The 14,450-nt window shown below is 55.8% G+C and overlaps 2 protein-coding genes across 2 annotated transcripts; both read right to left on the bottom strand.

The window, feature by feature from the left end:
* Positions 1–480: 480 nt before the first annotated feature.
* LOC102427752 (mastin-like) lies at positions 481–7,777 on the bottom strand. Its single transcript, XM_006090759.1, has 6 exons — positions 7,725–7,777; positions 7,389–7,562; positions 6,925–7,190; positions 2,247–2,257; positions 773–943; positions 481–651 (listed from the first exon to the last, which is right to left on the bottom strand). The coding sequence occupies exons 1-6, from the start codon at positions 7,775–7,777 to the stop codon at positions 481–483; spliced, it is 846 nt and encodes a 281-aa protein (XP_006090821.1).
* Positions 7,778–11,955: 4,178 nt separating this feature from the next.
* On the bottom strand, positions 11,956–13,245 carry LOC102427442 (mastin-like). The gene is made up of 3 exons (XM_023755587.1): positions 13,233–13,245; positions 12,206–12,348; positions 11,956–12,120 (listed from the first exon to the last, which is right to left on the bottom strand). Exons 1-3 carry the CDS (start codon positions 13,243–13,245, stop codon positions 11,956–11,958), a joined length of 321 nt encoding a protein of 106 aa, XP_023611355.1.
* Positions 13,246–14,450: the final 1,205 nt, after the last annotated feature.

Raw genomic sequence — 14,450 nt, 5'->3', positions numbered from 1 at the left:
TGGAGGGAGGGACACCGGGACAAGCATAACCCCCATGAGCTCCCAGAAATGCCGTCACAGGGAACTGAGCCCTGGAAACCTCCTCACACCCGAACACGGAGACCTGGGACCCGGGGACTCTAAGGGAGGCCCTAACTGCGCCCTCAGTCACCGCCATGATGAGTCCATGCCACCATCTCAGCCACGGTTTGGAGCTGGCTTTTCCAAGTTTAATAAAAATCACAGGGTGAGCAGGAGGCCATGGACCCAGGCCCCTTGTCCTGGCCCCCCTACTGTGAGACACCAGCCTGCGGAGCATCTCCTGTGTCTGCCACCCCAAAGTCAGGACAGGAAGGGGACCCCGAGGGTAAGAGGCTCATGACACTGTGGAGGGTGAGATGAAGGATGAGGTGGGAGGATGAGGCTGGTATTGGGAAAGAACAGGGGTGTCAACAAGGAAGATTGAGGGTCTCCCCATCATGGGAACCCTGCCTGGCTCATCTAGGATCCAGAGGGCGGAGGGACATACTTCCGGATCCAAGAAATGAAGCTCATCACCCGGGCATACACCCCAGGGAAGTCTCGATGACCACAGCTGTATCCGCAGCTCACGATCCCTACCTGGACCCAGGTGCCTTCCAAGCTGCACACCAGGGGGCCCCCGGAGTCACCCTGTGGGGAGAGGCAGGACTCAGTGGACATCTCCACACGGGCCACTGCATGGAGCTTCTGAGTCCCGATTCCCTGGGCCAGGAGGGGACGGAGGACAGAGGACGGGGCAGGGGGAGCTCACCTGGCAGGAGTCCTGGCCCTCACTCCCAGCGCACAGCATGTCATCCTTGATGATCTGGCCAGTGTTGGTGGAAGAGTTCTGGTAGCGCTGGTTACAGACCTCGTTCCCCACAATGGGAACCATCACCTCCTGCAGCTGGTAGGGCCAGAGCCGCGGAGCTGTGGGGAGGGGCTGGCTGAGAACCAGGGCTGGTCCAGGCTTCTGCTCCTTCCCAACAACAAGGTACTGATTCCAGTCCTTCTGGGCTCTGACTCTTGGGTCTAGAGCAGCTACACCGGGCCTGGGACTGAGCTCCCAGCATCCACTACGCCCATTCAGTTCTAGGACGCAGCACTTCATCAGCCACAGTGTGGGCTCCACAGGCCTGAGGAGAGAGTTATCCCAGGATTGTTCTCCTTGAAAAGGAAGGGATGAGGGCTCATCCCAGAGAAATGCATCACAGCAGGAAGGAGACACTCCTGCGCTGAAGGGTGGGTCTTCATTCTGATTGAGGGACCTGGGCACTGTGAGAACACAAGCCCTGCCTCTCCCTCCCAGAGTGGCTCATCCTCAGGAGGACAATCAAGGTCCACACACCCCCACGGGGCGAGGGGAGGACCCAGGCAGAGCCTCAGGAGGGCCGGTCCGCCTGGCAGAGCAAACACCTGTGTCCTCAGTGTCCATGAATCTGATCATGAAACCCCAGCTCTGCACACATGTAGGCTCAACAGGAAATCCCCCCTCTAGTAACCAAATGTAGAATTAGCACATGGCCCAGTACTCCCACTCCTAGTCTGTGCCCCAAAGAACGGAAAACAGGGATCCAAGATGGAGACAGAGTAGGTGGAAGTGACACTTACCTCCTCCCAGGACCAAATCGGAATCACAACTAAATTATAGACACTCAACCTGAATAATCAACTGAGGACTGGCTGAAAAGAAGTCCCTTCATTAAGGACACTTGGAAGAGCCACATGGAGAGGGTAGGGAGGGTGGAGACACAGAAAGGGCTGCATTGAGAGTTAGGAGGGACACCTCAGCTGCAAAGGTCCCCTCTGAGAAGGGAGGGGTCTCCACCCCATCCTGAGCTCCCAGCCTGGAACACCAGTGCCTGGAAGAGGAGCTACACAACATCTGGCTGTGAACTCAGTGGGGACTGCACTTGCCAGAGTGAGACAGGGGACTGCCAGGCCCCCGGACGCCCTTTTAAAGGGCCAGTGCACAAACATCTCATTGGCAGGTACTCAACCTGACTGGGCTCCAGTGGACCTATAGCAGCCCAGAGTGGACAGGAGTCACACAGGGAGAGATTGGTTGTATGGCTTTGGGGAGAGGGCTGGAGGGGCAGCTTCCATTATCCTGGGCTGAGTCCTCTCCCACATGCCCACAGATGCCATCTTTCCTGAGTTGAACATCCCCTCCATAGGGCATCAGCCTGGGGGAATGAACGTCCCCCTCCCCACACCACTCCAGGCTGCCAGTTGGCTCAGCAAACCAAGTCATGCCCTGCAGGGGAGTCTGCCAGCTGCAACCAGCCTGGGCCCACACAGTCTTTCTCAGAAGCTCTGGAGGAGGTCTGAGCAGACTCCAGGGCTGTTGGAGACACACAGGGAGAGACTGAGCTGTGTGTCTCTGAGGCGAGGGCCATTTCCCCAGGCACCCGACTAGCTCCACTGTGCAGAGCCCTCCCTCCTCACTGCCAAATCCTAATCTTTGTGATCCTGAGGAACTCTACTGGCCTCACCTTGATAACACCCAGAGACCCTACCCCACTGCAAAGGTTTGAAGACCCCTGGTGGGGGTGGGTGCTGGGTGGTGCTGGCTGGCCTTGGTGTGCCCTGAGACTTTTGTTAAGTGGTGTCACACGTAGCACTGGCACTGAGTTTGAATCTGTATCAACCTGATGAACACCACTCACCATAACCAAATAACTCATAGAGAATCTACCTCATGCACCTCAACTACCACAGCAGGGCTCACCTCACCCACACAAGGGACATACCTGGGGCACCTAGCTTAGCTGGAGGCTCTATCAGTGGCTGAGCCTAATGGCAACTGGCAGGCAGAGGCAGATTTTGGGGTGCTTTGGGCCTTTTGTGTCCTGACGCAGGTTTGGTATTGCTGGGAATCAGCCTCAGTATGCAGCTTGGCCCCTCCCAGGTGCACCCAGGCCTGGCAGAGGGAGTCACCAACTGTGGATCACATTGTAGCGTCTAACTGGCAGCCCAGGATAGGTCACAGGCAGTGTCTGACATTGACCTGCACCACAGTGCCTTCCTGGAGGCCCCAGAACCAGCCCACAGCAGAGAACAACCAATGAGCTCCACAAGCGGCACACTCAAAGGGAGATCTCTGCAGGCACCAGACCCTGCTGGGGCCAATTCTGCTTCATGGGGTCAGCCTACTCACAGCAGCTCATACAGTGTGATCAGGTCAATATTCAGTCAGTCAGCTTGAGGGTCAACCCTGCCTACCACAGGCCAACAACAATCAGGACTCAACTACAACAGCAGGGTTCCCCGAACTCACACCAGGGACATTCCTGGGGCCGCCAGCTTAGGGAATCCAGAGACTGCACCACTGAGCTCCACAGGACATGTACTCCAAAAAGCCACCCTACCAAGACTGGGGACATAGCAGATCTACCTAACACAGAGAAACAAATACAGAGAGGCGGCCAAAATGGGGAGACAAAGAAGCATGCCCCAAATGAAAGAACAGGAGAAATCCCCAGAAAAAGAACTAAATGCAATGGAAACAAGCCATGTACCAGATACAGAGTTCAAAAAAATGGTCCTAGGGATGCTCACGGAAAGTAGCGGAAGGTGGATGAGCTCAGTGAGGACTGCAATAGAGAGACAGTAAGCATAACGAAAGGACTAGAAACCATAAGAGAAAACAGTCAGAAATGAAAAATATGAGATCTGAAATGAATACACTAGAAGGAATCAATAGCAGGTTAGATAAAGCTCAAAGTGCAATTAGCAATTTAAATGACAAGGTAGCAGAAATTACCTAATCAGAGTAGCGAAAAGAAAAAAAGATTTTTTAAATTAAGATAGTTTAAGGGACCTCTGGGACAGCGGTCACTAACTGGTGGTCCACGGACCACGGGTGGTCTGTGAGGTCCAAAAGCTTGGTGACGGCTGCTCTGGGACAACAGAACGCATAACGTTTGCACCATAGGGATGGGTACCAGAAGGAGAGAGAGAGCAAGGGGGTGAGAACCTATTTGAAGAAATAATGATTTAAAATTTCCCCAAACTGGTGAAGAAAAAAACATACAAGCCTAGGAAGAACAGAGAGTCCCAAACAAGATGAACCCAAAGAGGCCCACACCAAGACACATAATAATTAAAATGGCAGAGGTTAAAGACCAAGAGAGAATCTTAAAATCAGGTAAGAGAAAGACAGTTACTAACAAATGAGGTCCCATAAGACCAATTTCTCAACAGAAACATTTCAGGCAGAAGAGACTGACACGAAATATTTAAAGTGCTAAAGAGCAAGAACCTACAACCAAGACTACTTTACCCAGCAAGGCTATCTTTTGTCCCAGCTGGTCTGGCTCAGCGGCTAGAGTGTCAGCCTGGGGAATGAAGGGTTCCGAGTTCAATTCAGTTCAAGGGCACATGCCTGAGTTGCAGACTTGATCCCCAGAAGGGGTCATGCAAGAGGCAGCTTATCAATGATTCTCTGTCATCATTCATATTTCTCTCTCTCTCTCTCTCTCTTTCCCCCTTTCTCCCTTCCTCTCTGAAATCTATAAAAATATATTTAAATATATAAATATACTCCAATACGGTCACTGCAGCATTGTTTACAGTGGCCAAGATGGAAACAGCGGAAGTGTTCTTTGCTAGATGATTGGAGAAAGGTGTGATGCATGTTTACAATGGAATACTCCTCAGCCATCAGAAAACATGACATACAGCCATTTAGGACAACATGGATGGATCTTGAGAATATCATGCATATTAAATAAGTCAAACAGAAAAAGTTAAAAACCATACGATTTCACTCACATATGGAATATAAAACTGAAAGCAGCAAATGAACAAACAAGAAAAAGAAACAAACCAAAACTCATAGATACAGATAACAGTATGGTGGTCACCAGAGGACAGGGGGTGGGGTGGGAGGAAAGGGTAAAAGGGTCAATACAGGTGACAGAAGACGTGACTTTGGGTGATGGGCACACAATGCAAGATACAGATGATGTACCATAGAACTGCACACTGAAAACCTCTATAATCTTGTTAACCAATGTCACCACAGTAAATTAAATTGTAGAAAATAAGATATAAATAGCAAAAGAAGGACATACAGAAAGCCAACAGACATATGAAAAAGATGCCCCAATGTCACTAATCATTAAAGAAATGCAAATTAAAACCACACTGAGATATCGCCTCCCACCTGTCAGAATGGCTGTCATCAATACATCAACAAGGAACACGTTTTGGTGAAGATGTGGACAAGGGGGAGCCCTCACATGCAGTTGGAGGGAACATAGACTGGTGCAGCCCTGTGGGAGACAGTGTGGAGGTTCCTCAAAAAATTAAAAATGGAACTGCCTTATGACACAACCATTCCACTTCTGGATGTACATCTGAAGAAACCCAAAACATAATTGGAAAGAATACATGCACCCCTATGTTCATTGCAGCGTATGTACAATAGCCAAGATATGGAAGCAGCCCAAGTGCCCATCAATAGACAAGTGATAAAAACATGGTGGTACAAAGAAGGTGGAGCAAAAGTAGGTTTACGGTTATGAGTAGGCAAAATACAGAGTTTCTTCTTGTATTATTATTTATTAATTATTGTATTATTTTCCATATGAACAACTATAAACTTACTTTTGCCCCATCCTGTATGTACAATGAAATATTACTCAGCCATATAGAAGAAACCTTACCATTATGCTAAGTGAAATAAGCCAGTCACAGAAAGACAAATACCATATAATTTCACCCATATGTGGAAACTAAAGAATAAAACAAACAAACAAACAAACAAACAAAAGAGAAAGAAGCTCATAGATCAGGGAACAGACTGGTGGTAGCCCGAGGGGGAAAAGGAAGGATTAAAAGAAACAAATTGGTAGCTACCAAACAGTCACAGGGAATGTGAAGTACAGATTAGGGATTATAGTCAATAATATGGTCATAGCTGTGGATGGGGCCCCGTGGGTATGGAAATATCGGGGGGAACGACACTTTGTAAAGTATATGATTGTCTAACCACCATGCTGTACGCCTCAAACTAATTCAAAATAATATTGAATAGAAACTGTCATTGAAAAATGTTTTTGTTTTTGTTTTTTTTAACTATATTTTATTGATTATTCACAGAGAGGAAGGAAGAGGGATAGAGAGTTAGAAACATTGATGAGAGAGAAACACCAATCAGCTGTCTCCTGCACACTCACCACTGGGGATGTGCCTGCAACCAAGGTACATGCCCTTGACCGGAATCGAACCTGGGACCCTTGAGTCCACAGGCCGACGCTCTATCCACTAAGCCAAACCAGTTAAGGCCATTGACAAATGTTTTAACGACTTGAAAACAGGTTCCCTGGTTGTGCTTGAACACACAGGTCAGAGCAGCGTGATTCACAACAGCCAAAAGGTGGAGACGGTCTGACACTCAGGAAGGACAACAAAATGCTCCCTCCACCCAGTGGAATGTGACTCGGCCACAAAAAGAAATGCAGTTCTGACACAGGTTACAGCACAGCTGGGCCTTGACAACGTCATGCTACGTGAAAGAAGGCAAACACGCGGAAGCCACACGTTGCATGATTCACATTTACATGAAACGTCCAGAACAGGTAAATGCATAGAAGTGGAAAGGAGCTCCGTGGTTGGCAGAGCCTGGGGAGGGGGCAGTGACCGTGTCATGGAGACCAGGCTTCGTGTGTGAGGAGGAGAAGTTCTGGAGATGGTGGTGCTGAGGCCGCACAACATGGTGAACGTGCTGAACGCCACTGAACCGCGCACTGACCAATGTCATGTATAATGTTATGCACATGTTGCCACAAGAAAAAGGTGGAGGATTCCCCCAAATTGCCCAGAATAAAGTGTTGTCAGGAAAGCCACAGCCACACCCCCAGCGGGCTGCCCTGTGTCCACACCCCCAGCGGGGTCCCTGAGCCTTACCTCCAAGGCTGCTGTAACCCCAGCCGCTCATCCAGCACATCTTCCTCTCAGGGACCCTCAGCGAGGCAGGTGGGAGGGGGACCAGGCCGATGCGCTCAGAGAGCGTCACAGGGGCCTCCAGTGTCAGCAGGGCCACGTCCGCGCCCCCCTCTGCTGACAGGCTCTGGTTGAACTTGGGGTGGCGGACGATCTTAGTCACAGTTGTCAGTGTGTCATGGTCATAGAGTCTCAGCTGCCCAACTTGAACCCTGAGGCCATAGGCTGCCCAGTCCTCCCTGCGGGGAGAGGGACCAGGAGCCTCTCAGAGGAGCCTCCGGGGCAGGGCCAGTCTGGGCACAGCAGCAGGGCTGGGGCTGCACTAAGTGTGTCTTTCCCCTGAGATCCCGGGCCCTGCCCACAGCCCCCCTCCCATCAGCCCTCTGTGAGTTTCCCACCCCCACCCCTGCCAGGGGGCCTCGGGCTGTGTGGCTCACCGCTGGGTGCAGTGGGCTGTGGTCAGCACCCACTGGTGGTGGATGAGGGAGCCCCCACAGAGGTGCTGCCACAGCTCCAGCTCCTTATTGTACCTTCGGACGCTGACCTGCCAAGGCCATCTCCCAGCGGGGGCATTGTGCGCCCCCACGGGGCCACCCTGCTGTGTCAATGAGCTGAGCCCTGGGAACACAGGGGACGCCATCAGGGACCCAGCAGGGCCCCTCGCGCTCAGTCTCTCCTAGAACGAATCAAGGAGGCCCACCCTGAGTTGACGCTGAGGGGCCTGGGCAGCCTGAGCAGAAGATGGGGACAGGGAGTCAGGACTCACTGGGAACGAGGGCACGGAGCCCCCCAGGCCTGGGAGGCTCAGGAACAGCAGCCACAGCATCTGCGGGGCAGGCAGGGGCCTGGGTGAGACCACCAGGGGCCGGGGTCCCGTGTGGGGATGGAGAAGCCGGGGTCTGAGCAGCAGCATCCTCACCTGGAGGGACCCTCCTTGGGACCCTCTCTGCACCTCTTCATCCCCGGGCACAGGAAGGGAAGGCAGGGGCCCCTGGCTGGGCCATGGGCAGAGAGAGCTGCTCCTCTCTCAGGCCCACCCAGGTCGGGGGTCAGTCAGCAGGCCACGAGGAGCTGCTGCTGGGCCCTGGTGCTGCCTCCCCCGGACCTGCCACCTGCTGTCACTGGGCAGCAGCCATCTTTGGCTGCACAGATCTCAGCCACAACGCACAGCCAGGCCGGCGACCTGAGCAAGGAGAGCTGCCAAGAGGGTGCAGTTTTGCTGGAAGAAGCCTCAGAGCTCTGGGCCCAGGCAGGCGAGCCCAGGGAGACAGAGCCCCAGAGCTGCTGCTGGGCCCTCGATCCACAGGGCAGCCCCTGAATCCGCTGAACCCTGTGAGACAGCGTGGAGCTCGCCACCATCTGACTGGAGCATCCCATCTTCCTGGCACGTGGCCTGTGGCCACCCTCACTGCCACCAGCTGAGGCCATGCACACTGCCCCCTGCAGGGTGCTCCCTGGAAGCTGCACCAAGATGGGCTTTCATGGCAGTACAAGTCAGGGAGTGGCACCCGGGAGGCAGGTGGACGGAGCAGTAATGGGCAGAGGGCGAGGCTGGAGCACAATGCAGGCTGATGACACCTTGACCAGCCTACAGGGAGACCCAGGCCACGGCCCCACTGGGACTCAGTGTCAGCCCCTGCCTCTCCCTGCGCCAGCCAGGAGGCACCTCCCGGGGCTAGGCAGCCAGAGGAACTGCCAGGCGTCCCAGACACTGTCATCAAGTCCTGCCCTGAAAGGGGACCTGACCTGTCTCTGTGTCCGGCAGCGTCCACCGCCTTCTGCCTAGTGTGCTGAGGAGGCGGCTGCAGGACCATCGAGCAGTCCCTGCCCAGGAAACTGGGAAGCAGAAGCTCAGGGTACAACTGAGGCCGACAGGGCCCCTCCACTGTCCACCTGGGACCCACCCTTTGCTACTAACTGGGACTCTGGGACTTACCTGGTAGCACGACCCAGACCCCCATCCCTGAGGGGCTGAGCTCTGGTCACAGGGACTTCTCAGGCCAGGTGGCTGCACGTGTCCACCTGCCATCACATTGACGAGGGGGTAGCAAGGGACACGCAAGGGCCCTCACCTTCCCTGCCCCCCATTGTGACACAGCAGCCCTGCCTCTGCCTGGTGCTCAGTGTCATAGTCCCACCAAGATGGTGGCACGTCTTGCTCCGTGGCCTCCAGACACAAGGAGCTCAGTGTACCCAGACACCAGCTGTCACTCACATCTCAGGAATAGTCCTCACTGCAGGCTGCATGGCCTGGGTTGTCCTGCCCCCTGTGGGGCTTGCACATCACCAATACTTTTACCACCATCGTGTCTCCTGGCCTCCAGCCCGTAAGAGGATGCATTTGTGTTGTTTTAAGCACACACCCCAGTCGGGGGCTGTCACTGTGACCCCAGGACACCACACAGGGGGAGAGCCTGGTGGTGACTGAGGTGTGATGTCCCCCTGGAAGGGCATGGCCCTGCATGGAGTCTCCATTCCAAGCCCTGAAGGTGTCTCTTGTCACTTCAGACAAGAAGAAGCCAATGAGTGTGGGCCTGGGGTCCTCAAACTTTTTAAGCAGGCGGCCAGTTCACTTCCCTCAGACCGTTGGCGGGCCGGACTATAGTTTTTTTAAAACAACTATGAACAAATTCCTATGCACACTGCACATATCTTATTTTGAAGTAAAAAACCAAAACGGGAACAAATATAATATTTGTATTTGCATGTGGCCTGTGCGCCGTAGTTTGAGGACCCCTGTGTGGGCCCTCCCTAGGGTCCCCATGAGCAATGACCTGGCCTGCAGGGGTCTCTATTGGGGAACAAAGCCCTGCTGCTTCAGTGTCACCGACCTCTGAAGGCCCAGGCTCAGTTAGAAAAGATTTCAGAGACCAGAGGCAACATGCCCTCCTGTCCATCTGCAGCCCAGGCGTCTGGGTCCGCCCACCTTGATTCCTGCTGAGCCCAGGATGGGAGGTGCTCAGGCTGTGATTCCAGGCAAATGGGGCGGGGGGCGGGCCCAGGCCCTAAGCCCATCACCTGAGAGAGAGTCCTGCTGGTCCACCCGTGGCCATGCCTGCAGACACAGCCCCAGGCCCAGGCGTGTCTCACTCCAGCCTTCCCTCCAACTCCAAGTTCTAGGTCCTTCTCCCTCCCTTGAGAGCGCTGGCCTCTGAGTCACTCAGACCCTCAATCTTACTCCTGGAAACACTAAAGGTCTGACTACACCCTCACCCAGGGAGGAAAGTCCCACAAAGACTCAGAGTCCCCAGAGCCCAATGGCAAGGCAGGCAGCCCACACCCTCCTGGGGGGCACAGGGGACCTGGATGTGTGTGGACCACCTGGCAGCCGCCCACCCACAGGGCCCCGTGGACAGGCAGTCACTTAGGCAGAACCTGTACCTGGAACCCGAGGCGAGGCACAGGGCCAGGCTGTGCTGTGTCACCCCCTCCTCCCTCCCTGGGCGAGGAGATCCCCAAGGGGCCATCTGCCTGGTGTGCCTTCCAGCTGAGTCTCAGGCCTTATTTTCCCAGGAAAAGGCTTTCCTGGAGAGCTCCTGGCTCCCAGGAACCCAGACATCAGGACACATGGGGGATGCAGCTCCTGATCAGCCGGCCCCTCCCCCCGCCCCCCCCCCCCAGCTTCCACTCTCCCTAACTCGGAGTCCAGGCCTCCCCAAAGGACCAAAGGACCCGGTCCGGGTCACAGTGAGAGAGGAGGGCTTTCCACCCTGGCCTCGGGGGAAGGGGCCAGGCACTGAAAGGTCTGGAAGGCCGCCACCCCATTGTAGAATCAGACTGGGGACCAGCCTGTCGCTGCAGGGTATGGAGCCCCCTCACCCACAGTACAGGCCGCCTCAGGCTCCACAGGCCCTCCTGGGTCCTGGCCCCAACCTGCAGGTGCAGGACCCACCCCAGCCGGGCACCAGCCATGCCTCCCAAATCCTACTCCAGCAGGAAGTGCACGTCACTGCCTGGGACAGGGGGTGCTCCACAGCCTGTTCTCACTCCCTGGATTTGAAACTGAAGCTCCTCTGTCCACTGCGAGCCCATCCCCCCCAGGGAGAAAGGAGGGGCTCTGTGGGGCCTGAGGGGACTGTGCACCTCAGTGTCTCTCCAGCAGGTGCGCCAGCATCAGGAGAGCGGCCTTGGGGGGATGGGGGTCCCCTCTCCACCCTCCTCTCTGCTGCCTCCAACCAACCAGGACCTGGGAGCTGGGGGAGCCAGAGGGTGGGGCGGGGAAGAGGGGGACTGGCTGGTCAAGGGCCCCTGCAGGTCCGCCCTGCTCCGAAGAAGCTCAGAATGGGAGACTGAGGGTCTGGTGGAAATGAGGCTGCACTTCATTTGGTTCCAGGAGTTGATCACATTGGAAAATGGGGATTTGTTGCTCCCAGGTCAGAGGGAGCAGCGGTGACCATGGAAACACAGCACCTCCTGTTTGCATGCTGCCATGTCCAAATCATTAAAGCCTCCATGACACACTGACTGCGACCTAAGGAGGAAGAGGGACTGTCTGCACCCTCTGGGGCGGCCCTCCGGGCTGTGGCCTCCAGCCCCGGGCAGCAGACTCACCTCCACCCCAGCCAGGAGAGCTGCCAGGTCGCCCTCTTCCAGCTGCAGCCATAGCTGCCCATCCCACCTGGTCCCCCTCCCAAAGCCTGGGCTCCCCCAGCAGCACGGACCACCCACTGGCCGCCTTGGCCACGCCCACAGGTAAGTGCACTGAGTCCAGAGCAGTTTTTCATGCAGTTTAATGAGCTACAGGGGGTGGGGAGGAGGCAGGAGTCCTGCAGGGCCCGCCCGACTTCAGAGCACATCCCGCCTCTCCCTTTTGCCTGTCAGGGGAGAGAGGCTGATGGAGGTGCTGAGGCAGGAGGATCTCAGAGCAGGTGGGGGCGGGGGGAGGGATGGAGGGGCGCTAGGTGCAATGAAGAGCTGGCACTGGGAGGGAGCAGGGAGGGTCCCCCAGACACCCTGGAGGGCCTGTCTTCATCTCATGGGCAGCATCCTTGCCCGGCCCCAGGCTCAAGGAGAGGAATGAATATGAAGGTGGATCCAAGGCAAGAAGGATGTCACTCGGGCATAGACTCCAGGAAATTTGCGAAGACCGCACTTGCTCCCCCAGCTCACCACGCCTACCTGGACCCAGGTGCCTCTCCACTTACAGACCAAGGGGCCCCCAGAGTCACCCTGTGGGAAGAGGAGACAGGTGGTCAGTACTCAGGGCCCCTGCAGGCAGGAGCAACGGACGGAGGCCACAGTCTGGGGGTCTCACCCGACAGGAGTCCCGGCCTTTGCTCCCAGCACACAGCTCGTCGTCCTGGATAACCTTGTTGATCCTGAGGTATTGCTGCCGACAGATCTCATCGGCCACGATGGGGACCTCCACCTCCTGCAGATTTTTGGGCAGCAGCGACTCTGTGAGAAGAAGCCCAGTGAGCCTGTGGTCCTGAGGGGGCGGACAGTCACAGGCCCCGGGTTCTAGAACCACACGCTGAGCCTCAGTGCCCCCAGGGGGACCCAGGAGTCACCCAAGACCTCAATTATCTCGGTTCACTCAAGGCCAATGGGCTGATAATCTCTAGGCTGACACTGTGGGCACCAAGCTCCAAAAAGAAACAGAGATATATATTTTTTTATCCACAAATAATTTTTATTGGGATAAATCAGAGCAAGTGCGTTCCCCCAAGAAAGGCACAGTGAGCGCCCCTACTGTCAAATTTGACTTTGTCCATTTAATAGTGAATCCTGGAGCACGTCACTGAAGTTCTCTCTCCACGTTCTCCATCCCACTATCGAGACTCAGGGAGAACGGGGACCCCCGGAAGGGAGGACACAGACTGGTGCAGAGTGAGGGAGAGAAATGCCCATGGCATCCGGGCCAGTGTGTCTCATGGAGAGAGCACTGACCCGAAGGGTCCCAGGTTTGATTCTTGGTCAAGGGCAAGTACCTGGGTTGCAGGTTCAATCCCCAGCCCGGCCTGGAATGGCAACTATTCGATATGCTTCTCACATCGATGTTTCCTATTGCTCTCCCTTCCACTCTCTCTAAAAATTATTGGAAAAAATATCCCTGGGTGATATTTATTTTAAAAAGATGCCCATGGCCATGCCTCACTCTTGCTACTTTGGTCTCCGCTCCTTAACAGACTCCTCTCGAGCTGTCTGCCTCCTACACCCAAGGGAGACCCCGGAGGGAGCCCAGCTCAGACCCCAGCTGAGCCTCCTCTGTAAAGCCCGGCCCGCCCCCTGCATCGCCCTCAGTCTCCTCCTCCCACTCCCACGGGTCACCTGGTTCTCACCTTCAGGACCCATGAGGCCCCAGCCAGTCACCCAGCACCGTGAGCCTGGGGGGAATGCGGAGGAGGCTGGCGGGAGGCGGATCCACCTGACGAGGTTAGATGGTCGCACGGGGGCCTCCAGTTTGAGAAGTGCCACGTCCGACCCACCTTCTGGTCCTTCATTTTCAAGGCTGTAGTTGGGGTGGCGGATGATCCTAGCCACCTGCACACTGTCATTGTATGAGCGTCTCACTTGTCCTAGTTGGACCTTAATGTGCCGAGTCTCTGGGTTTCTCCTGGGGACAGAAGGCCAAAGTCTTCTGAGAGGCTGTGGAAGGGAGTGGGCCAGCCCCTCAGGGCCCAGAGACCTCCCCTCTGTGGTGGGCAAGAGGAGCACCAGGGAGCTGAATCCTGGTGGGGGGTCTGCAGCCACTCAGCCCAGCATCTGCCCCCAACACACATCACATGCCTCCCGACATTGTCCACCCCCACGGGTGCTGGCAGAGTAGGGACTTACCCTCGAATGCAGTGGGCAGCGGTCAGCACCCACTGGGGATAAATGAGGGAGCCCCCACAATTGAGATTCCACTTGGAACTTGTTGAATCGAAGACCCACAGGCCCACCTGCCACGGCCACTTCCCATCGGCAGCATCATGCCCCCCCACGATGCCCACCAGCTCAGTCCCTGGGCCAGGATCTGGGGAAGCAGAGGAGGAGCCATCAGGGACCCAGACACCGCTGCCCGGCACTCAGCATGGCCCCATCCTCAGTCCCTCCCAGAGCCACCCTCAGAGGGGGATCGCCACCCAGCCCAGGGGCGGCCTCTGAGAGGTCAGAGTCAGGCTTGGGGGTCAGGACCCACCTGAGGTCACAGGTACGGAGCCCCCCAGACAGGGGAGAGTCAGGACCAGCAGCCACAGCATCTGCAGGGGGAGAGGGCAGGGAGGAGAGCCAGTGAGGAGATGTGGGGCGGGGACACAGCCTGGGAAGGGAGAGGATGGGGCTTTGAGCAGCGTCCTCACCATGCCAGGTCTGTCTGCCTTCTGTCCTGGACCCTCAGAGCCCCTTTATCCTCCTGCCCAGACAGACCCAAGGGGAAGCTGCCCTCCTTTGGGGTGGGGCATGGGAGGAGGCAGGGCTTATCTCTTCAGTGGGACCAGTGGTGACCAGCAGACCAGCTATCAGATGAGAAACATGGTGTTTCCTGTCTGAGAAGACACTCAGTATTGGTGCTGGAG

The sequence above is a fragment of the Myotis lucifugus genome, unplaced genomic scaffold, assembly GCF_000147115.1.
Source record: "Myotis lucifugus unplaced genomic scaffold, Myoluc2.0 scaffold_81, whole genome shotgun sequence".
Classification (NCBI taxonomy): domain Eukaryota; kingdom Metazoa; phylum Chordata; class Mammalia; order Chiroptera; family Vespertilionidae; genus Myotis; species Myotis lucifugus.
Note: the sequence above shows the minus strand (reverse complement) of the source record. Positions and strands in the feature narration are given on the sequence as shown.

What these genes read in the sequence shown, in the direction of transcription:
- LOC102427442 (XM_023755587.1), bottom strand. An exon ending in AAGGCCGGGACTCCTGTCGG is followed by an intron (nt 12,121 to 12,205) that starts GTGAGACCCCCA and finishes CTCTTCCCACAG; the next exon opens with GGTGACTCTGGGGGCCCCTT.
- LOC102427752 (XM_006090759.1), bottom strand. Translation starts at nt 7,777, where the DNA reads ATGCTGTGGCTGCTGTTCCTGAGCCTCCCAGGCCTGGGGGGCTCCGTG. An exon ending in CTGGGGGGCTCCGTGCCCTC is followed by an intron (nt 7,563 to 7,724) that starts GTTCCCAGTGAG and finishes CCCAGGGCTCAG; the next exon opens with CTCATTGACACAGCAGGGTG. An exon ending in AGGGCCAGGACTCCTGCCAG is followed by an intron (nt 652 to 772) that starts GTGAGCTCCCCC and finishes CTCTCCCCACAG; the next exon opens with GGTGACTCCGGGGGCCCCCT.